This window comes from Chiloscyllium punctatum, chromosome 9, assembly GCF_047496795.1.
Source record: "Chiloscyllium punctatum isolate Juve2018m chromosome 9, sChiPun1.3, whole genome shotgun sequence".
Classification (NCBI taxonomy): Eukaryota; Metazoa; Chordata; class Chondrichthyes; order Orectolobiformes; family Hemiscylliidae; genus Chiloscyllium; species Chiloscyllium punctatum.
Genome location: NC_092747.1, coordinates 67,075,652 through 67,102,309, shown reverse-complemented (window position 1 = coordinate 67,102,309; position 26,658 = coordinate 67,075,652). Strand labels below are relative to the sequence as shown.

Here is a 26,658-nt window from a genome sequence, read left to right as displayed (position 1 = left end):
TCTCACCAAATTTTCAGCCTGGCAAAGGGGTTCTGAAGATAGTCAGACATGGTAACATCAGGATAATAATATTACAAAATGCTTGGGTAGGGTTGTATCAGCACATGCTCATATGTCTAGATGAGCTGTGCAAGAAGCAGTTGGAGGCAGAGTCCTGGAAAAGGTAGTTCAGCCTAAATGAACTTGGCACACCATATTTTTACTTTGTATTCCCTGTTCCCTCCTCCATTTAAATCCTGGGTTTGAATACCTAGGTATTCACCTGTTGACATTCGTATCTGGTGCCGAGGCATAACTGAAGCACAGAGTATCTGCCGAATTACTTCAGTAGTTTGAAGGACCTGCTGGTTAAACAGTACGAAGCACAATTTCCTTTACTCAATGTAGAACATCAATGAGGAGTGTCCTGTACCACAATATACAGTTGCCTAGCATTTCCATATAAAGGACATGAGGGGCAACTATTTTACACTGAGTAGTTAACGTGTAGCAGTTCAGGAAGTGGTGGATGTAGGTCCTGTTACAATGTTCAAAAGATATTTGGAAAAGTAGATGAATAAGTTTGGAGGGATAAGGGCCAGGCACAGACAGGTGGGACTAATTTAGTTTGGGAACATGGTCGGCGTGGACTAGTTGGACTGAAGGGTCAGTTGCATGCTGTATGATTCTATAATTGTAAAACTAAGTAAATCTATTTCAATATGGTTATTAATAGCTGATAATGTGAATCAATTTAATTCAAAAGCTATTGATGAGAGATCAGTCTCAAACTGTGAGAGGCCAGGGAAACATGAGCAAATAGAATTATATGGAGTTAATCCACAGCAGCGTTTAGGCAGAGATGCAACTACATAGGAGTTTTTTTCTCTATAACTGATGTTTATGTGAAATACCTTAGCAAATATTGAAGTTGACAAGAGTTTTAGTCAGTGGGAATTGAGGCTTTGATTATCTACGTATTAAAATTAGACACTATTTGATAGCAGCCCTCACTGGATGTGCAATTAACTTGTAGCCTAGCATGAACCCTGAAGTCTATCTGAGGCAATTTACACATAAATAAATTTATGCATGAATCTATGCTCAGAGACTATCATTGTTTGAGCATGAATTGGCCTCAATGCAGAATATTGAAGAAACCATTTCAACCCTATTGATACAAATAGTTGTTTTACAGTTGAATTTATGATGGCTCTTTTAACTTTTTTACTCCTGTGTACTGTTGGAATAGTTGAGGGGAGCTGGAGAAAGAGCAGGGACAGACTCTATGGAGTGGGGATTTCTAGGTGAAGTTTGGAACAGCTACTTATACAGAGACTTGTTGGGAGATGAAATGCTCTGTTGTAAGAAATGACTGAGTCAAAGTCTTTTTGCATCTGTTAAGAATTGAAACTATAAATGAATTTTCCTCTTCCTTTCACTCATTTAATTTCTTTTTTTAGAACTATCATTATCAAGATGAAGATACATCACCACATGAATATAGCTTACCACAGCTAACCAATGAAGTCAAAGGCCCTGAGCTTGTTCATGTGTCTGAGAAGAATTTATCGCAGGTTGAGAATATCCTTGGATATGTGTCACATGCTCACATTTCTCCGTTAAAGGTTTGTTCATCTATAATTATAAGATGGTTCAGAATCAGAGTAATACATTTTGCTTCTAGTGCTCAATACCTTTGAGATCAGGTGATAATTTATTCAGCAGTAAAGTTAACTAAATACTCCAAATTCTATATTTCAATCCTTACTAATTTGTTGAAAATGTAAAATATTCTGCTGAGATGAATTATAAATCTTTGGCATGTATGATAGATTAATTTGCAATGTATTATTTTAATATATTTACACTTTATGCATCCTTGTCTCAAAGAAAAACAGTTCAAAGTTAAGAAATCTAAAATAATTTACTACCATTTCATTGTCCAGTTTTGTTTGACCTGACTTGATCTTTTTCCACAGATGTTTTAATTTAAGTAAATCATGAATGTGCCATGCTGGCAGTCTGCCTTTCACCTGCTCCTATGTGTATGGTGATCAAGCAATATTAAAACTGCTGTGTTTGACAGTATGTATGTTGATAAAAAGATCAGGAGAATTCTGTACTTTCTCCTATCTGTGGCATTCTTCACACTCAGCCAGCTGGGAAATGTGAAAGCAGCAATACTACACATGCCCTGCTGATTAAAACTGCTGAAGTGTTGATAACCCTGTGAGTGATAAGTATAAACTGAAAAAGTAGCACTATGGTTTGCAGTTGGCAATGAAGTGGAGATGTTCACATTGACTGTGTGAAGAAGTACAACTCTATCTTTGACACAGGTTGCAGTGTGAACTTGCTATGGCTGCACTGGGGTCAAATGATAAGTTAAGAAGCAAGGGAAACTCAGCATTGCCCATGAAGCCATACGTTGTTTACCCTGAGCAGGTTCTGTGCCTACTCAGAGCAATTCAAATAAACTCAGTTAAGAACCAACTTAAGTGTTCACCATACCACCCTTAGTTCCTGAGTAATATACCCTGAAGAAATGTCAGCTGGTGTTCCACTGAAGCCTTTTCAGGTGCATGTAACTTTCATATCTGGATGTCACTGAGCTCCCCAGAAGATTTGGCTCTGATAGAACCTTAAAAGCAGTAATTAGCATCACAGCGTTTGCTGCTATTGGATCTGTACGATTTAGGTCTATACTTCACGGCCAAAGAGATGGGAGTTAAAATGTTTGCTCAAAAAAAAGAAAAGATAAAAATATCAATAAAGGATAGCTGTATTAAATAATGCACAGAATAGCAATATACCGGTGTTGTGAATTTGAAATGAAGACAGAAAATGCTGAAAATATTTTGCAGATATCATAATATTTTGCAGATATCATAATATCTGTGGAAAGAGAACCTGAGTTAATTTATCAGGGTGATCATCTTTAACACTGTTGTGAATGAATCTTTAGCTTGATACAGTTCCAATTTCTGGACTGTTGAAAAAACAGAATGGAAATATCCTGATTGTTATAACTGATTAGAAGATCAGAGCTCAATGACTTTCTGAACCGACTTACTGGCCTTCTTCAAACATTCTAAAAGCTAATAAGATGCAATCTATTCCTGCTGATACCAATGAATCTTTGAAAGAATAATGTAATTATTCAGAAATTGTAATGACCAATACTCAAGACTTTAGTGGCATTTCAAATTCAAATCATTCAGTATTTCAATTGCCAGTTGAAAACTGCAGTCATTCCTTACTCTCATTAGAACCTTACACGTGGTTTAACCTCCTCACAATTATTTTCAAAATTTAATGTTATTCAGGAAAGTATTTGCTTTGCACTGTTTTCAGTAACCCTGTTGAACTACAGTGCAAATACTATAAAGTGACTGATATTACTAGAAAATGCCAAACAACCACTATTCTAGAGTCATGTTTTGTGTCTTGCAAAGTCTAAAGTGACTTCATACAAGGAATGCAATATATAATACTATACTTGTTGATAGAATAAATCAGTCGAAGTTTCTCCTCTAATCAACAACAGATTTTGTAATTAAGCAGAGTTGGACTTTGTTTGTAATACCAACGTCCTGCTCTTCTCGATGTTAGAAGCTTAATAATGCCAGCTATCCAGATTTCTATGGGAGTATTAATCTACATCTTCATTAAAGGACAAATTGGGAGAAGTGTTATGATCTCCTTAGAGATTGACAACATTTAAAAGCAATTTGAAATCCTGTTTATTATCTGAGTTGCAAACTGTGCTGCACATTATGCAATCATCAACGAACATTCCCCTTCAGACATGAGGGCAGGTCATTGATGGAGCAGCTGAAGATGGTTGGGCCAAGGAAACCATTCCGAGGTACTCCTGTAGTAGTATTCTGAGACTGAAATGACTGACCTCCAAAAACCCTAACCACCTTCCTTTGTCCCAAGCTTGACTCCAGTCAATGAAGAAAGAGTTTGTCCCCAATTCCCATTTACTCCAGTTTTGGTCCAATTCCTTGATGCTACAATCAGTCGAATGTGGCCTTGAAGTCAAAGGTAGTCACTCTCACATCATCTCTGGAATTCAGCTCTTTTGTCCACGTTTAAACCAAGGTTTAATGAGGTAAGGTGCTGAGTCGCCCTGGCAGGTCCCAAGCTGGCCATTGGTGAGCAGGTTGTTGCTGAGCAGGTGCTGCTCGATGGCACTAGATCAAGATGATCACTGATGATCGAGTGTAGATGATGGAACAGTAATTGATCTAGTTCGATTTGTCTTGCTTTTTGGGTACAGGACTCACTATGCAGTTTTCCACATTGTCAGATATATATCTGTGTTTTAGCTGTACTGAGACAACTTGGCCAGGATTGCTGTAAGATGTGGAGCACAAGTTTTCAGTACTTTGTCAGAATATTGTCAGGGCCTTTAGACTTCGCAATATCTAGTGCCTCCAACTGTTTCTTAAACAATATGAAGGATATCAAATTGACCAAAGACTGGCATCTATGATGGAGGATGCCTTTTTGGAGGAATCCAAAATATCTGGCATTCTGACAAGATTTTTGCAAATGCTTCCGCCTTGTTGTTTACACTATATACTAGTTTACCCCAATATTGAAGATGCAGATATTTGTGGCACCTCCTCTTCCATTGAATTGTTAATTGTCCACCATAATCAATGAATGTCTGCGGCAAGATTTCAGAGCACTTCATGGATGCCCAGCTTTGAGTGGTCACTTTTATAGGTACTATCAAGGACAGATGCATCTGTAACAGGTAGATTGGTAATGATGAGGTCAAATATGTTTTCCCCCTTATTGGTCCCCTCAGCATTTGCTGTAGACCCAGTCTTGAAGCTATTTTCTTTAGGTTCTGATCAGTGGTGGTGCTGCTGAACCACTTGGTAATAGACATTCAAGTCCCCCACCCAGATTATGTTCTGCATCCTTGTTTACCTCAGTGCTTCCTCAAAGTGTACTCAGTATAGAGGATAGCTGTGTTGGTCCCAGTGTTCAAGAAATAATCATAACTACCTGAAGATGAATATCTGCCACAATTATGTGGTGATTCCTGAGCCAGCATAAATAGCAGGGCTGCTGTTAGGTACACTAAGGCAAGTCCAGCAGCACATAATTCGTTGATTCTACAGGTGGAATTCATTAGTTTCTATGTGGTTTTCACTAGTTTTCAACATGGCTCTGGTGCTTTGGAGATGTTGCTGCTAAGGTCAATGTACAGTCAGGAGTGATGCCAAGGTATTATGGCATTCAATCATAGGGGAGTGGTCAGCTCCAGAATGAACATTAAATTCATTTTTGTCTTTAAGTTGTATTAGTGAAGGCTGGAATTTTGTCTTGGCAGTATTTGGTTAAATTCACCATCTCCCAAAGAAAGTTTCTACAGAACGTAGATCTCCAGGGAGTATTTTCTGTTCTGAAGCTCATAAGCTTGAAAACCAACAGCCAATTGATCAGTGGGACTGCATGGGAAGGAAGTCACTTGTGTGTATGTCTGTTGAAGAGCATCAGTACAAACACAGATCCTTATGTGATCCTGTTGTTGGTATACAGCTGATTTGATACCCAAGTTATACTGTCAATTTCTGAACATGGACGTGATTTGTTATTTTCAAATAATAGATAATTTTGGAGAGTTTTGGCAACATGCCTCTGCACGAAACTGCGGCCTACATCCATTGCATCATACTAGCACTGAAATTCATATTCGACTTTACACATTTGTGTGATAGGCAGACTATCTGCACTTTTCCAAGAGCACCACACTCTTGAGTCTAATCTCCAGCATCTGCAGTCCTCACTTTCGCCGAGACTATCTTTCTTTCTGGCTTGACAGCAAATCTTGTTAGTGCCATGCACCACTCGTGTTGGCACTGCATAGGAGTAGCATGAAGCAGCTAACTTCACCTGTTGCTCAAACTATTGAGATATCTGAGCCTTCTTTCTGAGATAGACGGAGTATTTTCTATGCTCAACAGTGACCGCCTCAAGGCATTGCATGTGCAATTGGCCAAATGTCCCAAAAATGACAGATTGCACTAAACCGCAAAACTGTTTGGTTTTTCCCAACAAAAGTGATACTGACCACACCCAAATATGCCATGCTTGCAAAACTCGCAACACAGTGACCAGCATTAGATATGATTCTGCAATTAGATAAGATTTGCTGGATAATCCTGAATGTGCAATCTTCAAGTTCTGTGCTACCAAATGTCTATAATGACTTTAATGGCTTCGTTGATTGCATAGTCTATTGAGATGTAATCATAGTCATAAAGCGCAGAAGAGGCCCTTCAGCCCATCAAATAAATGGCAACCTATACTAAACTATACTAATCCCACATCCCAGCACTTGACCCATAGCCTTGAATATTATGACATTTCAAATGCTCATCCATGTTCATTTTAACATTTGAGGTTTATTGCCTCGACTCCTCTCCGGAGCAGTGCATTCCAAATTTCACCTTGGGGTGAAAATATTTTTCCTCAAATCCCCTCTAAGCCTCTTGCTCTTCACCTTAAAATTATGCTTCCTTGTTATTGACTCTTCAATTAAGGGGAACACCTGCTTCCATTCCGCCATGTCCATGCCCCTCATAATCCTACACACTTCAGTCAGGTCCACCCTCAGCATTCTCTGATCTAAAGAAAATAGTCAAGCCTATCCAGCTCTATTTATAGTTAAACTGCTGTAATCCAGGCAACATCCTGGTGAATTTCCTCAGCATCGCTTCCAGTGCAATCATATCCTTCCTATAGTGTGGTGATCAGAACATGCAATGTTATCCAGCTGTAGCCTAACCAAGGTTTTGTATAGCTCCAACGTAATCTCCTGCTCTTATAATCTGTGCCATGACTGATAAAGGCAAATGCCCCATATACCTTCTTCACCACCTTATTAATCCATCCCAGCAATTTCAGGTATCTGTGGACAAGCACCCCAATAACCCTCTGTTTTCTGACCTTCCTAGAGTCCTGCCATTTATTAAGTTCTCGTTTTTCTTGTTACTTTTTCCAAAGTGCATCACTTCACACTTTTCAGCATTAAATTCCATCTGCCACAGATCCGTCTATTTGACCAACCTTTCTGTACCTTCCTGTAATCTAAGACCTTTTTCCTCATGATTATGTACCTGTCTAATCTTTGTGTCTTCCAAAAACTTACTTATCATCCACCCGTACAATCTCATCTATATCATTTATATACATCATGAACAATAAGTGACCCAGCATTGATCGCTATGGTATGTCACTGGATACTGGCCACTAGCCACATAAACAGGTTTCTATCAGCAACCTCTGTCTCTACCACTAAGTCAATTTTGGATTCAACTTACCAAATTACCCTGTATCTAAGGTACTTTTACCTTCTGTATCAATCTCCCATGTAAACCTTGTCAAAGACTTTACTGAAATCCATATAAACTACATGTCTGATCACCACTTTGAAAAATTCAATCAAATTTGTTCGGCAGGACCTCCCTCTGATAAAGCAATGCTGGTTATCCCTGATCAAACCTTGCCTTTCTAACTGGAGATTAATTCTCTCGTTCAGAATTTTCTTCAGTAGTTTCCTTAGTAGTGATGTGACATTCTGGTATATAATTCCCTGGATCATCTTAGCTCCCTTTTCTGTAAAGTAGAACCACATATGTTGTTCTCCAAACCTCTGGCATCTCCACTATGCGTAGTGAGAAATTAAAAATTTGGGTCAGACATAACCTTACCCTGTAATTTCCTCTCTTTCCTCCCACAACAATTGCTTTGAGTGTCTGCAGTCAGGCATGTGACTGATATATTACTGATATATCATTTCACTTATTCGCACCCTGATATTGTGTGGGCCAATTGGCTTAGGAGAGGATGCTGCTTTTGGATCACTTTTTTTTCCCACTGGATTTGGAAGATCTTGGTAGAGCAGGCGGGCATGAATTGCCAGTATCTACAAGATGCCTGTCATTTGATGACCAGTCGCAACCCCCATATGTCTTTGCCACCAATCAACATTTAGTGCCCTTCTTTGCAAGGAAAGAAGGAAAAGAGGTGCGTATTGTTGTAATTGCTTATTTTGAGAGGAATGAAAATACTTGTGAAATGTAACTGAAACATGGCTAGGATCATAATATGAGTGTGATTGTTAGCTGCTTAGTTTGGGATGTTAGGTGCTTGGAGAGTGGAATGAATAAAGCTACAAAATCTGTTATTTTGAGGGGTGCTTTGCAGGTGAATTGTATCTACAAATATACCACTCATCTACTATGCCTCCTTACATCCTAGGTGATCATGATATACAATCTCCACTTCTGCTGACTTCTTCAACCATTTCCATCCATTTTTGCGTGGTGGGAGAGATTGGTTTCTTCCTCCTGTCCTTGATAAAGTTAACTTTACTGGACTCCCTCACATACCACAGCAGGACTCCAACTAAGAGAGAGGGACCAAGGGATCAGCCATCCAAGACCTACTCTCCATTATTGTATTTGCTGCTGTTTCAATAATCCACACGTTGAGTATCCATTTCAAGCCATTGCTTGATCACTAATTAGAAGCTTCCCTCCCTAATTGCTCAATGAACCTAGAAGCAGGATGATAATTAGTTTGCTCTGAGAAAAGCAATGATTTTGGCCCTGATGCTTCTGTGCTCTGCTTTAGTAGTCTCGCTGCCCAGCTCCTCCATGATGGTGAAGTGTGAAATGGTGTTCTGAGTTTCTAAAGTGCCAAAATTCTTTGTTAGGTAAAGTTTATGGTAATGTTCCACCCAACTTTCTATGTGTTTGCTTGGTTTATTGACTATTACTGATTTCTTTCTCTTCAAGGAAATTGACCTGGTTTCTGCAGTGTCCATTGTGTTCTTAATTCTTTCATACTGCCAGATTTCATACTTGGCTCCACATTGTGTGCTGTTATAAAGAAACTGAAATGTATTTATTAATTGATGCAGTGCTGAGCAGTGAGCTCTAACATATTTCTGGCAATTCTGAGTGCATTGATGTTAGTAAACAAAAACAGTGATACTTGGGAAGTGAATGTACTGATTCTCCATTTAATGTACACAAAATCATTCAGTCCAATTTGTCTCACTTGCGAGCTTGACTATATTTTTTCTCACTGGGTTGTTTGTGTGGAACTGCATAATTTTTCTTTTTTTGTATGGCCTGCTATATTCTCCAGAAAATTCTAAAAGCTCCTATTAGAAAAGCAAATACACTTTGAACAAGGTGGTATATATAGTAATTTTTAGCAGTCAACCTCTCTTGTACTGAAAATTAACTATTCCAATGGGAAGTCCCATTCTTTAAGACTTTCATTTTTATGGAAAGTTTGTTTCATCATTCCTTTGGCTTCTTTCTCTTTCCCAATCCAATTATTCCTTCCATCTGTTTATGTCTTTTGATATCATATTTGTCATTGAATTCACTTACTTTAATTCATTCCCTTCTCAGATTCATCTCGGCCTCTGATAGGGTATTATGCTGCCCGACCCCTTTGCATAAAACCACAAGAAATAGGAGCAGAAATTAGGCCATTTAGCCCACCGAATCTGCTCTGCCATTCAATTATGACCGATAAGTTTCTCAACCCCATTTTCTTACTTTCTCCCTGTAACCCGTAAGGCCATAAGACTTTTGTTTTTGCAATTGTTGGTCATTCTCCTTCTCCGGCAAGCATTATTGAAGGCCCAGCAGGAAAAGAGGTATGGAGCACTCATCTTTATAGATCAAATTAAGTCACTGAAGTGTTTTTGATATTAGATCTGGGCTGTGATGGTATGACTGTATGCTGATGATTTCCTCTGCAATCTTCATCCAGGATGACTTGGTCTGTCACACTGGCTACACCCTTTCACCCATTGAGAAGATCATACCTGCTTGTCCTTACAATCTAGAGGAGAATCTCGAATGAAGTATAGCTGAAGGGGTCAGCCAGAGCTTTCCTTCAACAATTCCTGCTGTAGTTCTCTGGTCATCTCTTTGGTGGGCTGAGACAACAGAAGCAGGATGGTTCAAGGCTGCATTCAAGTGAAAAAAAATCCTTTGCTCAGGCATCAACAAATACATGACTGGAAGCTCTTTAAATATGCTAAGACCAATCTAGCTCAATACTGGTTTAGTGATAGTGCCCCTACCTCTGAGTAGGAGACCTGGGTTCAATTCCCATCTGCTGCAGAGGTGTGTAATGGCATTTTTCAACAGGCTGATTAGAAAATATCTTCTGCGTCAGGCCCTGGCGCAGACAGCCCCCACACCCCACATTTCTTATTTGACTAGACTTAGGTAATTTGACTAAATTACCAAACAGGTACTTTTATCCCCCTTTCTCTTCAACAAACAATTGCCTAATGGTTGTAAGCAATTACAAGTTAATTTGGATATGTAATATTGAAATTCTAGTTTTAGCACATGAAATCTTTGTCTGTATGTTGAAATTGCCAGCCACTGGACATGTGTCAGAGAGCTTCAAAGGCCGCCCAGCATTCTTCACACTCCACGCCATTCGAACCTTTGAAGGCTCTACTGCCACTGTCTATCTTCCACAACTTCACACTGCACTCTTCAAGATATCTCAAACATTAAGATGCCTCCTCCTCGCAGGCATTACCTGAACAATGGCCTCTGTTAGCAGTGGCACTGATGAACTAGCAACCCTTTTAATGGTCCAGAATCTCTCAGAAGCAGGCTATCATTCTTAAATGGACCACTTGATTGTCCATTGTGGGGAATATGCTTCTTTGGGTCCTGCCACTGGCCAAAGAAAGGCAATCTCCTGCTTTTAGTGCCATTGCCAAAATCTCAGCTATCACAGAAACATTCAACCCCATATATCGCAATTCCAGGTTTCTCATGACATCTGCATTCTGTTATTGCTTCATGAACCTGCTGTACTTACAGAGGGACAAAGTAATACTAAGAGGAAATAAAGAAAAATCACATTTCCTGACTGATGAAACAATCAGAGATCATGCTTTTCTGAGTAATGCATTCCTGCTACTTTGTTGTTGAAATCAGTGTGTTGCTTAGTCACTTTACACTGGGCTTAGCAGAGTACTTGTGTCAACTTTCCAAGAGATGCAAGTCTCTTGTACCTAGTAATCCTTCACAAAGACGGGATGCTGACAGGACAAGTTTATGTCTAAACAAACACAGTAATCGATCTTGTTGAATCTGGCAAGTTTTCAATAGATTTTCTGCCAGCATAAATACTTCTCCAAGGCTTGATGTGCTGTAAGGTCTTTAATTTCACTGTCTACCTCAATAGAAGTTGCTTCAAGGGAAAAGAAAAGTAAACAGATGCAAGGTAATTTTTAAAATCTTGAGTAAGAAGTGACATGTCTGCTGTCATTAACAGCTTTATGTTTTGTGAATCACTTGTCCAGGTACAGTTTACAGTATAAAACAAAAAGTACTATTCTAAAGGGTGTGTGGGAGTAGAGAAACTTGGATGTATATGTCATTAAATGTGGAGGGATCAGTAGACAAAACTGTTAAGAAAGCATTAGTATTTTAGGCTTCATAAGCAGAGCATACAGTCCAGGAGCAGGTGGTTATGGGAACTTACCAAAGACACCAGTTAAACATCAGATAGCATATCTTGTATAATTCTGGGCAACACAAATAAGAAGCACTTGAATACGCTGGAGAGAATACAGAAGCTATTTATGAGCAAGGTTCCAGGGATGAGCCACTTCAGTTATGAGGAAATATTGGAGAACTTGGGAATACATTTTCCTTGGAGAGGAGAAGGTTCAGAGAAGATTTGATAGAAGTTTTCAAAATTGTGAGGGTTTTGAATAGAGTAGATGGAGAGAAACTGTTCCCATTCATAATGAATCGAGAAGCAGGGGCAGAGATTTAAAGTGTTTTACGAAAGGAAATGTGAGGTGAGAAAAATACTTTCACACTTCGAGTAGTTAGTGTATAGAACATATTACCTGGAAATGTGGGGGGAAGGTTCAACTGAGCCATTCAAAAGGGTAGAGGATGAATAGTTAAATAGAAACAATATGCAGGGCTACAGAAAATGTGCAGGAGATTGGCATTAAGTTAAAAGGTCAGAGAGTTATTGTCTGAATCTTCTTCTTCTGCATTGTAACACTTCTGTGATTCTGTGAAATTGTTTTTAAGGATGGAATTTTCTGCTGTTGAAGATGGTGAGATCAGAGGCAGGAAGACCATTTAATTAGGCGAGTGATATTTCACTTAAACACACACCTCCCTTGGAATTAAATTCTGAATGGGAAGGCCCATACAAAGACATATGCGAAAGAAAAATAGCAAACATTTAGATTTAGTCAGTGTCTTTAACAAAGAAGAATGTATCAGAGTTTGGATATTTGAATGGTTGTTAGGTTGAATCATTTACAGAGATTAGAAAGGGATTGAGGAATATAAGTACAATAAAATTTTAAATTTGAGATGTTGAGGGACCGAATCAAAGTCTTGATAGGAAGAGTGTGTGATGCGAGAGTGGGACTTAATGCATGTTAAGATACCAAAGCAGAATTTTGGATCAACGGGACCTCATGAAGAGTGGATGTTTTGGGGCTAGCCAGGACGACTTTGAATGGTTGTTGTCTGGAGGTGGCTAAAACACATGCATTGAGGCAGGGCTAGGTCTATATTTCAAACTCCTGCAGCACTTGAATCTTGACCAGCAGAGATGTGTGTTTCTCTGACCCTGGCCTTCTGAATAGTCACAATTGATTGATGTATGTGCAACCGCCCAAATCACATGTTCTGGAACTCCTTCTCCAAGTCTTGCTACTTAGAGTCACAGAGTCATAGAGATGTACAGCATGGATACAGACCTTTCGGTCCAATTTGTCCATGCTGCCCAGATATCCTCAACTAATTCAGTCCCATTTGCTAGCATAACCCCCTAAATGCTTCCTATTCATAAACCCACTCAGATGCCTTTTAAATGCTGTAATTGTACCAGCCTCCACCATTGCCTCTGGCAGCTTATTCCATATAGGCACCACCTTCTGTGTGAAAAAGTTGCCCTTCGATCCCTTTTATATTTTTCCCCTCTCACCCTGAACCATGACCTCGGTGGGACCTCAACATGTTGGGGCGGCACGGTGGCACAGTGGTTAGCACTGCTGCCTCACAGCGCCAGAGACCCGGGTTCAATTCCCACCTTGGGCAACTGTCTGTGTGGAGTTTGCACATTCTCCCCACGTCTGCGTGGGTTTCCTCCGGGTGCTCCTTCCACAGTCCAAAGATATGAAGGTTAGGTGAATTGGCCGTGCAAAATTGCCCGTAGTGTTAGGTGAAGGGGTAAATGTAGGGGAATGGGTCTCGGTGGGTTGCTCTTTGGAGGGTCGGTGTGGACTTGTTGGGCCGAAGGCCTGTTTCCAGCCTGTATTTAATCTAATCTATGCCCTCTAGTTCTGGACTCCCCCACCCCAGGGAAAATATCTTGTCTGTTTATCCTAATCATTCCCTTCATAACCTCTATAATGTCACCCCTCAGCCTACAATGCTCCAGGGAAAACAGTCCCAGCCCATTCAGCCTCTCCCTATGGCTCAAATTCTTCGACACTGGCAATATCCTTGTAAATCTTTTCTTAAATCCTTTCATGTTTCACAACATCCTTCCAATAGGAAGGAGACCAGATTGCACGCAGTATTCCAAGAGTGGTGTAACCGATTTCCTGTATAGCTGCATCATGACCTCCCAACTCCTGTACTCAATGCTCTGACCAATAAAGGAAAGCATACCAAATGCCGCCTTCACTATCCTACCTAACTGCAACTCTACTTTCAAGGAGCTATAAACCTGCACTCCAAGGTCTCTTCATTCAGCAAAACTCCCTAGGACCTTACCATTCAGTGTATAAATCCTGCACTGATTTGCTTTCTCAAAATGCAGCACCTCACATTTATCTAAATTATTCCCCATCTGCCACTCCTCAGCCCATTGGCCCATCTGATCAAGATTCTGATGTAATCTGAGATAACCTTCTTTGCTGTCCACTACATCTCCTATGTTCATATCCAAATCATTTATGCAAATGCCAAAAAGCAGTGGACGCAGTACCTATCCTTGTTGTACACCACTGGTCATAGGCCTCCAATCTGAAAAGCAACCCTCCACCATCACCCTCTGTCTTTTACCTTCAAGCCAGTTCTGTATCCAATTGGCTAGTTCTTCCTGTATTCCATGAGATCTAACCTTGCTAACCAGTTTCCCAATAGGATGTTATTGATAATGTCTACTACTCTGCCCTCATCAATTCTCTTTGTTACATCTTGAAAAAACTCAATCAAATTCGTGAGACATGACCTCCCACACACAAAGCCATGCTGACTACCCCTAATCAGTCCTTGCCTTTCCAAACACATTTAAATCCTGTCCCTCAGGACTCCCTCCAACAACTTGCCCACCACCGATGTCAGGCTCACCGGTCTATTGTTCTTTGGATTTTCTTTACCACCTTTCTTAAATAGTGGCACCACATTAGCCATCTCCAGTCTTCTGGCAACTCATGTGTGACTATCGATGATATAAAGATCTCAGCAAGGGGCCCACAGTCACTTCCCTAGCTTCCCAAGAGTTCTAGGATATACCTGATCAAGTCCTGGGGATTTATCCACTTTTATGCATTTCAAGACATCCAGCACCACCTCCTCTGTAATATGGACATTTTTCAGATGTTGCCATCTATTTCTCCACATTCTATACCTCCCATGTTCTTCTGCACAGTCAACGCTGATGCAAAATACTCTTTTAGTATCTCCCCATCTCCTGCGGCTCTACACATAGGCTGCCTTGTTGACCTTTGAGGGGCTCTATTCTCTCCCTAGTTACCCTTTTGTCCTTAATGTTATTTGTTAAAAACCCTTTGGATTCTCCTTAATTCTATTTGCCAAAGCTATCTCATGTCCCCTTTTTGCCCCTCCGATTTCCCTTTAAGTATACTCTCATTGCCTTTATTCTCCTCTAAGGATTCACCCAATCTATCCTGTCCATACCTGACATATGGTTCCTCCTTTATCTTAACCAAAACCTCAATTTCTCTAGTCATCCAGGATTCACTATACCTGCCAGCCTTGCCCTTCACCCTGACAGGAATGTACAAGTAGCGCCTCGATTTATGAACTTAATCCATTCCGGGACCCGGTTCGCGAACCGAAAATTTCGCAAACTGAACCAATTTTTCCCATTGTTCGGATAGCGTTCACAGCGCATGCTCCAAAGCCGAACTGCGCACGCTTCAAAGATGAACTGCCCACGCGCCAAAGACGAACTGCTCGTACCTTCGTTCGTACCTTGAATTTTGTACGTATGTTGAAGTAAAATTTTATGTACAATGTTGTTCATAAACCGATTTGTTCATGAACGGGGTTGTTCGTATGTCGAGGCGCTACTGTACTGTCTCTGGACTCTCATTATCTCTTTTGAAGGCTTCCCATTTTCCAGCCATCCCTGTACCTGTGAACATCTGTCCTCAATCAGCTTTTGAAAGTTCTTGGCAAAAGTGGGCACTGCAGATGCTGGAGATTAGAGTCAAGATTAGAGTAGAAAAATCGACTTTTCAGGCAAAAGCCCTTCATGAGGAACTTCTTGCCTAATACCATCAAAATTAGCCTTCCTCCAATTTAGCCTTCCTCAACTTTTCGATCCGCTCTATCCTTTTCCATCACAATTCTAAAGGTAATAGAATTATGGCGCTGGCCCCAAAGTGCACTCCCCACTGACACTCAGTCATCTGCCCTGCCTTATTTCTTTTGTCTCCTTTTAGATCAGCACAGATATTATCCTCCTTGCCTTACATTCATTTTTAGTTGATTAGACTTTTGTGAAACTCCTAGGGATTCTGTTTTTGTTAAAGATGAGCTTGTTAGTCATGAAATTGACCTGACAAGTTTAGAATAATAAATCATTGCTGTTGTGTTTTGGCATTAAGTATCTGTGTACATTGTATATTGGACAGTAGTGCCCTCAATCAACTCAATAATCTTTTCTTACAGGCTTCGTTTCACCAATATGTGCTACTTTTGAAAATAATGAAATCCAATGAGATTAGTTGAGGCTTGCTTTTCCTGTTGTAGTAGCCAATTTCCACTTTTCAATTAGTGGCACAATGCTGAATGTTCAAAGACCTGCTGAGACCTGATTAACTATGATCATTTGGGCTTCATCGCATAGTTACCTGTTGCAGCTTGAAGTGAAAACCTTAGATTTTGGCTACATCTGGCATTGGGCTGATCTATAGCTAGATCCCAGGTAGGCAGGCACCCTAAAATGAGCCAGCATTAGACTGCAGTGTCTTGAAGTGCCATTAGGGTCATGAGTTCTCTTTCTTTTTTTACCTAGAAATTAAACAAGTCGAAAAAAATACCAGTTGGTAACCTCCGGAAGTCCCTTTGGTCAGATAATTGCAAGGTCACATCAATGCACAAAAATATTTATCATACAAAGAGTACAGGAGAAAAAAGGAACAGAGCAAAAGAGAGGAGAGCCTGACACAGTTACCAGAGAGAGAAAGTGCATGTGTGTCTGTGTGGATGCATGCGAGATTCTGTGTGTGCGAGACTGTGAGTGTGTGTGTTTGTGTGTATGCATTTCAGAGAGTGTGAGTGTGTGCGCGTGTGTATGTATGTGTGAGTGTGTTCATGTGTGGGAGAGGTTCTGTGTAAGTGTGCAAATGTGTGCAAGTCTACGTATAGGAGTATATTGAGTGGTGGGATTAACTGTAGTGTGACATGAACCCAAGATCATGGTTGAGACCATCGTCATGGGTATGGAACTTAGCTGTCAGCCTCTATTCAGTGATTTTGTGTTGTTACGTATCTCAAAGTCTGTCTCAGAGGATGCACACCTGAAGTTTGGAGGCTGAATGTCCTGGACGGCCGAAATGTCCCCCCAACGGGAGGGAACCCTCTTGTGTGTTGATCATTGTGCAGTGTCCATTCATCCATTGTCATAGTGTCTGCATCGTCTCCCCAGTGCAGGCATCCTTGTTTGCATTGTATAAGATAGACGGCTTTGGCTGGGTCACATGAGTACCTGCCATATATGTGGTGGGTGGTGTTCCAATATGTGACAGTAGTATTCAGGTTGATGATCTGACAAATCCTGCAGAGGTTGCCATGGCGGTGTTGTTGTAGATGTTGTCCTGAAAGCTGGGTAGTTTCTGCGAGCAATGGTCTGTTTATGGTTCGGCGGGTGTTGAAGGCCAGAAGTAGAAGCATAGAGAAGGTTGTGGCGAGGTATTCATTGTCGTTGATGATGTGTTGAAGCACATGGCATAGTTTCTCCACTCCCGCGAAGTACTGGATGACGAAGGGTACCCTATCAGCTGTATCCTGCGCCTATCTTCTAACCTGTCCAAATCCTTCTGCAGCCTCCCTGCCTCCTCGATGCTACCTGTCCCTTACCTATCTTTGTATCATCTGCAAACTCAGACAGAATGCCCTCAGTTCCTTCATCTAGACCATTAATGCATAAAGTGAGAAGTTGTGGTCCCAACACTGAGCTTTGTGGAATACACTTGTCATCAGCTGCCGTCCTGAGAACGATCCTTTTATCCCCACTCTCTGCTTTCTGCCAAACAGCCATATTTCTATCCATGCTAGCACCTTGCCTTTGACAACATGGGCCCTTTTTTTACTCAGTAGCCTCCTGTGCAGCACCTTGTTAAAGGTCTTCTTGAAGTCCAGGTAGATAACATTCATTGGCTGTCCTCGGTCTAAGCTGCTTGTTACTTCCTCAAAGGATTCTAGCAGATTTGTCAGGCATTACCTCCCATTAATGAAACCATGCTGACTTTGCCCTACTTTATCACATACTTCCAAGTATTCAGAAATCTTATCCTTCACAATGGATTCCAAGATCTTACCCACAACCAAGATTAGGCTAATCGGTCTGTAATTTTCCATTTTTTGCTTTCCTCCCTTTTTAAGTATGGGCAAAGTAAAAAAATCTCACAAAATCAGGTTATAGTCCAAGAGGGGGTTTATTTGGAGTCACTAGTTTTCGAAGCGCTGCTTCTTCAAGTGGCTGTGGAGCAGAATCATAAGACACAGACTTTATAGCAACAGGATTGCAGTGTCATGGAATGTAATATTAAACAAATTTAGCTTAAGTCTTTCATCTCTTAGAATGGCCATGTTAGTTTTGGTTCCTTCATATATAAATCCCAGAACTTTTTTAAAGTTACATTTTCAAGATAGCTTTTAATAATAGTAGTCATCTCAGCTCAGATAATGCATTCAAGGTATGAAGTTAAATTCTGTTTGTGTCCCAATGTTAAGTCAGGCTGATTCTATTTCTAAGGTGGGAGTTACAGAATCTGACCTGGATTTATGCAGTTTGTGAGCAAAGTAAAATGTAATTCTTCAAGTCCAAATTCAACCCACAAACTTATGTGTGTGTGTTTGTGTGTGCACGGGAGACCGAGTGAGTGTGCGCATGTGGGTGTGAGCGTCTGTGAGAGAATGTGTGTCTGTGTCTGAGTGTAATCAGGTATAAGTCTGTGAGAGGGTGAGTGTAGGAGTTGTGTGTATGAGCATATGAGAGAGAGCTTGTGTATGAGAGTGGGTCTGCAGGAGTGTGCGTGTGTGTGAGAGAGTATATATAGTGTGGTCGGGTCACCTGTAGTGTGATGTGAACCCAAGGTCCCGGTTGATGCCATCCCCATGGGTACCAAACGTGGCTATCAGCCTCTACTTGGTCACTTTGTGTTGTTACTTGTCTGGAAGTCTGCCTTGCAGGATGGTCATCTGAAGGTCCAAGGCCGAATGTCCTGAACCGCTGAAGTGTTCCCCAACTGGGAGGAACACTCCTGCCTGTTGTTTGTTGTGCGATGTCCATTCATCCGTTGCCGTAGACTCTGCTCAGCCTCGCCAATGTACCATGCCTCAGGCCATCCTTGTCTGCAGCATGTGAGATAGACAATGTTGGCCGATTCACATGAATACCTTCCACATACATGGTAGGTGGTGCCCCCACGTGTAATGATGGTATCTTTGTCGACACTCTGACATGTCTTGCAGAATCTGCCGTGACAAGGTTGTATGGTGTTGTCCTGGAGGTCAGGCAGTTTGCTGCGAACACTGATCTGTTTAAGGTTAGGTGGTTGTTTAAAGGCGAGAAGTGGGGACATGGGGCATGCACCCTCTCTCAAATGTACACCCCGTTACACTCACACACAGACACACACTACCTCACAGGCACTCACACCCACACATGCACCCACATGCATATGCCGATTCGGTCTCCCCTGCACACACACATACATATAAGTGTGTCGGGTGAATTTGTACTTGTAGAATTACATTTTATTTTGCTCAAAAACTGCATAAATCCATGTCAGATTCTGTAACTCTCATTTTAGAAATAGAATCAGCCTGACTTAACATTGGGACACAAACAGACTGTAACTTCATACCTTCAATGCATTATCTGAGCTCAGATGACACCTATTGTTAAAAGCTATCTTGAAAATGTAACTTTAAAGAAGTTCTGAGAGTTACATATGAAGGAACCAAAACTAACATGGCCATTCTAAGAGATGAATTTGTTTAATATTACATTTCATGACACTGCAATCCTGTTGCTATAAAGTCTGTGTCTTATGATTCTGCTCCACAATCACCTGATGAAGAAGCAGCACTTCAAAAGCTAGTAACTGCAAATAAACCTGTTGGACTATAACCTAGTGTTGTGTGCTTTTTAACTTCGTTCATCCCAGTCCAACACTGGCATCTCCAAATCATTGAAGCAGGGATGTCATGTTCACGATTTTTCCAGTACTCTGGGACCCTCCCTGATTCTATCATTTCCTGAAAGATCACCACCAATGCCTCCATTACATCTTCAACTATTTCCATTAGAACCCTGGGGTCTCGTCCACCTTGTTCAGTTGAGTTATCCGCCTTCAGGCCATTCAGTTTTTCTAGCACCTTCTCCTTGGTGATGGCCACTATATTCAGCTCTCCCCCCCTTACTGTCTTGAAGTTTTGGGATATTACATGTGTCTTTCACCGTAGAGACTGACTCGAAGTAATCACTAAGTTCCTCGGCCATTTCCTTGTTCTCCACTACCATCTCTCCAGCATCATTCTCCAGCAGCCCAATGTCCACTTTTGCCTCTCTTTTGCTCTTTTTATATCTAAAGAAAGTCCTACGGGTCTTTCTTATATTACTGGCTATCTTACTCTCATATTTAATTATTAGATTAGATTCCCTACACTGTGGAAACAGGCCCTTCAGCCCGACCAGTCCACATCGACCCTCCGAAGAGTAATCCCCCAGACACAGATCTTCTCCCTCATTTCTTTGTTTGTTCCCCTTTGTAAGCTTCCCAATGCTCTGCTTCCACTGCCCTTCACTACGTTATATGTTTTCTCTTTTGCTTTTATGCTATCCCTGACTTCCCTAGTTAGCCATGGTTGCCTCAGCCTCCCTGTACCATGCTTCTTTTCTCTCTGGTTGAATCTTTGCTGTGTCTCCTGGATTGCTCCCAGAAACACCTGCCATTGCTGTTCCACTGTCTTTCCTGTTAGGCTCCTCTCCCAGTCACTTAGAACATTGAACAGTACAGGCCCTTCAGCTCTCAATGTTCTGTCGGCCTTTTATCCTATTAAGATCGGACTAAGCTACATACCCTTAATACCTACCGACATACCTAAGCGGCACGGTGGCAAAGTGGTTAGCACTGCTGCCTCACAGCGCCAGAGACCCGGGTTCAATTCCTGACTCAGGGGACTGACTGTGTGGAGTTTGCACATTCTCCCCGTGTCTGCGTGGGTTTCCTCCGGGTGCTCCGGTTTCCTCCCACAGTCCAAAGATGTGCAGGTCAGGTGAATTGGCTATGCTAAATTGCCCGTAGTGTTAGGTAAAAAGGGATAAATGTAGGGGTATGGGTGAGTTGCGCTTCGGCAGGTCGGTGTGGACTTGTTGGGCCGAAGGGCCTGTTTCCACACTGTAAGTAATCTAATCTAATCTAAAACCCTTCATTGTACTATTTTCCATGTGCCTATCCAAGAGTTGTTTAAATGTCCCCAGTGTATTTGATTCTACTACCACTGCTGACAGTGCATTCCACGCACCCACCACTCTCTGTCTAAATCTTCCTCCAATTACCTTGAAATTATGCTCCCTCATGATAGAAATTTCCACCATGGGAAATAGTCTCTGGCTATGCACTCTATTTATGCCTGTCAACATCTTGTACACCTCCATCAAGTCACCTCTCATCCTTCTTCGCTCCAGTGAGAAAAGCCGTAGCTCCCTCAACCTTTCTTCGTAACACATGTCCTCCAGTCCAGGCAGCATCCGGATAAATCTCCTCTGCACTCTCTTTAAAGCTTCCACATCTTTCCCATAATGAGATGACTAGAACTGAACACAATATTCCAAGTGTGGTCTAACCAGGGCTCTATGGAGCTGCAGCATAATCTTGTGGCTCTTAAACTCAGTCCCCTTGCTAATGCGCCTTCTTAACAATCGTATCAACTTTGGTAACAACTTTGAGGGATCTGTGGACATGGACCCCAAGATCCCTCTGTTCCTCCGTTCCTCCATACTGCCAAGAGTCCCGTCTTTAACCCTGGATTCTGCATTCAAATTCGATCTTCCAAAATGAATGACTTCACACATTTCTAGGTTGAACTCCATCTGCCACTTATCAGCCCAGTTCTGCATAGCTCCTCCCTCATGCCTCTGTAGTTGCTTTTATTCAGCTGTAATACCTTTGATTCTATCTTCTCCCTCTCAAATTTCCGAGTAAATTCAATCATATTATGACCACAGCCTCTTCTGTTCCCCAGTGGGCTCCACCATAAGCTGCTCCAAAAAGCCACCTCATAGACATTCCACAAATTCCTTTTCTTAGATCCACTTGCCAACCTGATTTTCCCAGTCCATCTGTGTATTGAAATCCCCCATGATCACTGTAACTTTGCCTTTCCTACATATCTTTTCTGTCTCTTCGTGTATCTTGTGTCCCAGCTCCTGACTGCTGTTTGGAGGTCTGTACATAACTCCAACTATGTTTTTTTTATAGCTTTGCTGTTTCTTAATTCTACCCACACAGATTCTACACCATCTGACCCTACTTTGTTTCTTCCTATTGATTTCATTTCGTTTCTTACTAATAAGGCAACCCCACTACCTGTGTCACCAGCCTATCTATTGAATAAGATAGATATCCTTGAACATTCAGCTCGCAACCCTGATCCCCTTGCAGCCGCGCCTCCATGATGCCCACTACGTCATACCTGCCTATTTCGAGCTATGCCACAAGCTCATTTACCTTATTTCTTATATTGCGTGCATTCAGATATAACACCTACAGTCATGTATTTACTATCCCTCTTCTCATTGTCATTTGTTTGCCCAGTGTGTTTGTAGCTTTATTGCTAACCCTTTCCATACACTCTGTCCTATTGTGTCTGTGCTGGAGATTTTAATAACCTTTCTTGAGTTCTGCACTCTAATCAGCTCCTTTAATTCAAGTTTTCTAATTTCCCCTATAACTGAACCCTCCCGACTCTTATTTAGTTTAAAGTCATGTCTACTACGCTATTAATGTAATTTCCTCGGACTCGGGTCCCAGCACAGTGCAGATGAAGACTATCCCATCGGAACAGGTCCCTTCTTCCTCAATACTGGTGCCAATGGAAACTCAAGCCCATTTCTCCCACACTAATCTATGAGCTACACATTTACCTGCTTAATCTTATTGACCCTGTGGCAATAGCTCATGGCTCAGGTAGTAATTCAGAGATGATTACCTTTTTGGTTCTGATTTTTTAATTAGCTCCTAGCTGTTCATACTCCCTCAGCAAAACCCTTGTCCGAGTTTTAGTTATTTTGTTGACACCTAGATGGACCACGGCCACTGGATCTTTACCCTCTTATTCCAAGTTCTTCTGCAGCCCTGATGAAATATCCGAACCAGAGCACCAGGCAGGCAACACAACTGTTGGGACTCCCAATGCTGTTCACAGAGAACAAATTCTAAGCTTCAAACTATACTATCCCCAATTATAACAACATTTCTCCCCCACTTCTTGAATGGCTCCCTGCACCACAGTGCTGCAGTCAGTCATCTCATCCTCCCTGCAGTCCCCATTCCTGTCCATACAGGTTGCAAAAGTCTTGATCCTGTTGGACAAGTACAGGGGCTGAGACTCCTGCAACTCTACCTCCTGGAATCCTCTACCTGCCTCACTAATAGCCACACCCTCCTGTCCCTGACCAGTGGCTGAATTTGAGTTAGTTTGTCTAAGGGGTGTGACTGTCTCCTGACACACAGCACCCATGTAACTCTCCCCCTCCCTGTTGTGTCGCAATGTTTGAAGCTCAGAGTCTAGCTCATTGACTCTGAGCCAGTGTTCTTCCAGCAACCAACATTTACTATAGACAGTCACTGGGAACCACAATGGGGTCCACCAGCTCCTACATCATGCAGAAACAACACATGATTTTATCCTCCAACCTTATTTAATTAGTTTTGAATTTTTTTTTGATTTTTAACTGTTTTTGTATCTCTGCTATTACAAGTTGTAATCAAGAAATAAGTTATAACCAATAAATGAACAGGATTTAATTTAATTCAGATTCAAATTTAGCAGACCCCTTATTAGCTAATCAAATCACAGCCCTCCTGTGAAGTCACTTTTCTGTTTCCCCCATGGATCAGAAATTCTTACCTTCCCAGACTGCTCTACATTTGCTCCCACTCAGCTCTAGTCCTGAAGTAAAAGCCCCAAATCCTCGAGGCAAGTTTTTAAATCGTTTACGTTCCGAGGTTGCTCTCCCTTTGTTCCCGCTCAATTCTGGTTCGAAGTGAATGCATTGCTACCAGTTTGGTTAATCTACTTATTGTACCCTTACTGCATGCATCTTTAATTTCCTGTTTAATGCCATTGCCAACCTCTCAACTATTGTTTGATGGTCTGTACACAACTCCCATTAACTTTTTTCTCCCTTTTGGTATTCTGTAGTCAACCCAATAAATTCCACATTGTCCAGGCTAATGTCCTTCCTTACTTAATTAGGACTGCACTCGGGCGGTCATTTTCTAAGTGAAAAATGTTGAGCCAATTTCGGTGAATCTTTCTCAACCAATTGTGTCCCATCAAGCTTGGGTTGAGCCTTTTAGTGTTTTCAGTGGTAACTGAACCAGCTACTTCTCATAAAAGACCACAACTGCAGTTCTATCCTTAATATGTAAAGGTTTCCTGGCATAGGTTTTCAGTCTAGGCAAGGTTTTGAGCAAACTTAAGGGTTGCATTCCAGAGTGAATTTTGTTCAAGACTGGTTTGGTGATCACTGAAACAGCCACACCAGTATCAACCTGCATTACAACTGAGTGACCAGACATTTATTTTGATTGGTTCTGATTTGGGTGTTGCTAAGCAATTTAACTCTTTCAAACCAGATATAGGTGGACATTCCAGGGTCTGCACTCTCCATGATAACGGCCTATGAGTTATCTTACTCCATTTAGGGAAAGTGGGACTCTTTTGCTGTCTTGAATCCTCTTGCTGGTCCAGGTCTTGAAGAAATTTTTAACCGTTTAGCTGAGGCTTGGCATTATTTTGGGTTTTTGCTGTGGGCTGACCTAGATTTCCTCCATTCAGGATATGTCCTGAATGAGGCTATGCAATTGCCTTCGCTCAAGTGGTATTCCCCAAGCTCAGTCTGACAGGCAAGGTGTCCAATTTAATTGAATACCCTGCAACTTATATGCTCAGTTTGCTGCATTTTCCAATGATAAAGCCAATTGTAGTACCTGTTTGAAGTCCAATTCGGCTTAAGCTATTAGGCATTCTTCCATGGTTACTTCATGAATCCTATATACTGAATGGTCCCTCAGCATCTCATTATGGGTTATGCCAAAGCCACATTTCTTTGTCAGTCATCTTCACCTTGTCAAAAATCCTGTTCCTACTTTTCCTGGTTTTCTAATTGCCAAGTAAAACTGTTAGCATCTCAGAATTAGAAGCGGTTTGGGCTTGTAATATCCCTTAACTAAATCCGTCAATTCATGCAAGGTTGTAATATCTGGTGCCTCAGGTGATGTTAGGCTCCTGATAACCAAAAAAGCTTCAGGTCCACAAGCTGTCAGAAGAATTAGTCATTGCTTTACACCTGCCCCAGTGCCATTTGTCTGGAAAAAGTAATGATACGACATGGGGTAAACCCTTCTGCAAATTTAAATCTGACACACAGAGAAGCTCCCCTTGTCCCATAATCTGATAAATTTCGAGAGACAAAGAACTATCCCAGATCTCACTATTTAAGGAAAAATTAACAACTTTATTCTTTAAGTCCAAAGGGGAACATTAAAACAATAACTATTCACAACTCCTTTCTCTTAAACCTATCTTTTACCTTCCACTCTGCAATACTGGTCCAATAAAAAAAACCCAATTAAGATTTATAAAAAAGATCACATTTCAAAACCAGTCAGTTTTATCGATTCTCCTTTGTAGATTTTCCTCTGTATTTTCCTTGATTGTATTTTCTTCGGTCTTCTGCTGCACAATGTTTCTTCTGGACAGGTACCTATCAGAGAGCTGCTCAGCTAGCAGTCTGTACTTGTTAGTACTGTTTACTGTTCTCCCCTAACTGTTCAAAATGTCTGGTATCATACCCCAAAAACATCAGATAATTTCATTGGTTTGATGTCATCCCAAATAGTAAAATTCAAATTCGATTGGATTTTCGTATCTGGGGCATAATTTAAACTGGCTGAATTTGAATTTGTTCCATGGCAATGCATCATCAGCTATTTGGTAAAAACAATGACTGCAGATGCTGAAAACCAAATACTGGATTAGTGGTGCTGGAAGAGCACAGCAGTTCAGGCAGCATCCAATGAGCAGCGAAATCGACATTTCGGGCAAAAGGCTTTTGCCCGAAACGTCGATTTCGCTGCTTGTTGGATGCTGCCTGAACTGCTGTGCTCTTCCAGCACCACTAATCCAATCATCAACTATTTGTTTCAATCAAATGTTACATTTTAAATTGTTCAGCACATTCTGTGTTTTCAGCCAGTCTTTACCAGCTTCCTCTCTCTCTTAAAGGTTCAACATACATCTACACCTGCATAACAGTAACATATTCTTTCCACATACTGGAGCCAGTCTTTAACAGCAGAATTGAATGAGTCAAGCTTCCCAAATAATGACATGATGTCAGAAGTGGTTACCCCGACTCAAAGAAGACTGTTCCAAACAATTTTTTTTAGTGGTGTGCTTTTCTTGTCGCCATTTAAATAACTCCATAAAGGATGGTATTCTGTGACCAAGTCACCCTTTATTTACATAGGCTCTGGACGGCCAACTCAGATCAAGTCCCTAAGAGCTAGACTGTCTCTCTCTTCATTTTATCTGTCAGCCAGATCTCCCTGAATGGACTGGATTAAAAGCCCCAACCACATTCTGTGACACCCACCTGGCTGACCTTGTTACAATCACTGGATTAGTGGTGCTGGAAGAGCACAGCAGTTCAGGCAGCATCCAACGAGCAGCGAAATCGACGTTTCGGGCAAAAGCCCTTCATCAGGAATAAAGGCAGTGAGCCTGAAGCATGGAGAGATAAGCTAGAGGAGGGTGGGGGTGGGGAGAGAGTAGCAGAGAGTACAATGGGTGAGTGGGGGAGGAGATGCAGGTGATAGGTCAAGGAGGAGAGGGTGGAGTGGAT

General features: G+C 41.4%; 1 protein-coding gene across 11 annotated transcripts in view; it reads left to right on the top strand.

Annotated features, from left to right (window-relative positions):
- LOC140481473 (disks large homolog 2-like) overlaps positions 1-26,658 on the top strand; it is a 956,164-nt gene that overhangs the window by 286,518 nt on the left and 642,988 nt on the right. For all 11 annotated transcript variants that reach the window (XM_072577706.1, XM_072577705.1, XM_072577704.1 and 8 more), the window contains one exon: positions 1,443-1,607. In XM_072577706.1, the coding sequence (XP_072433807.1) occupies positions 1,443-1,607 (165 nt within the window). The remainder of the gene's footprint in view (positions 1-1,442; positions 1,608-26,658) is intronic.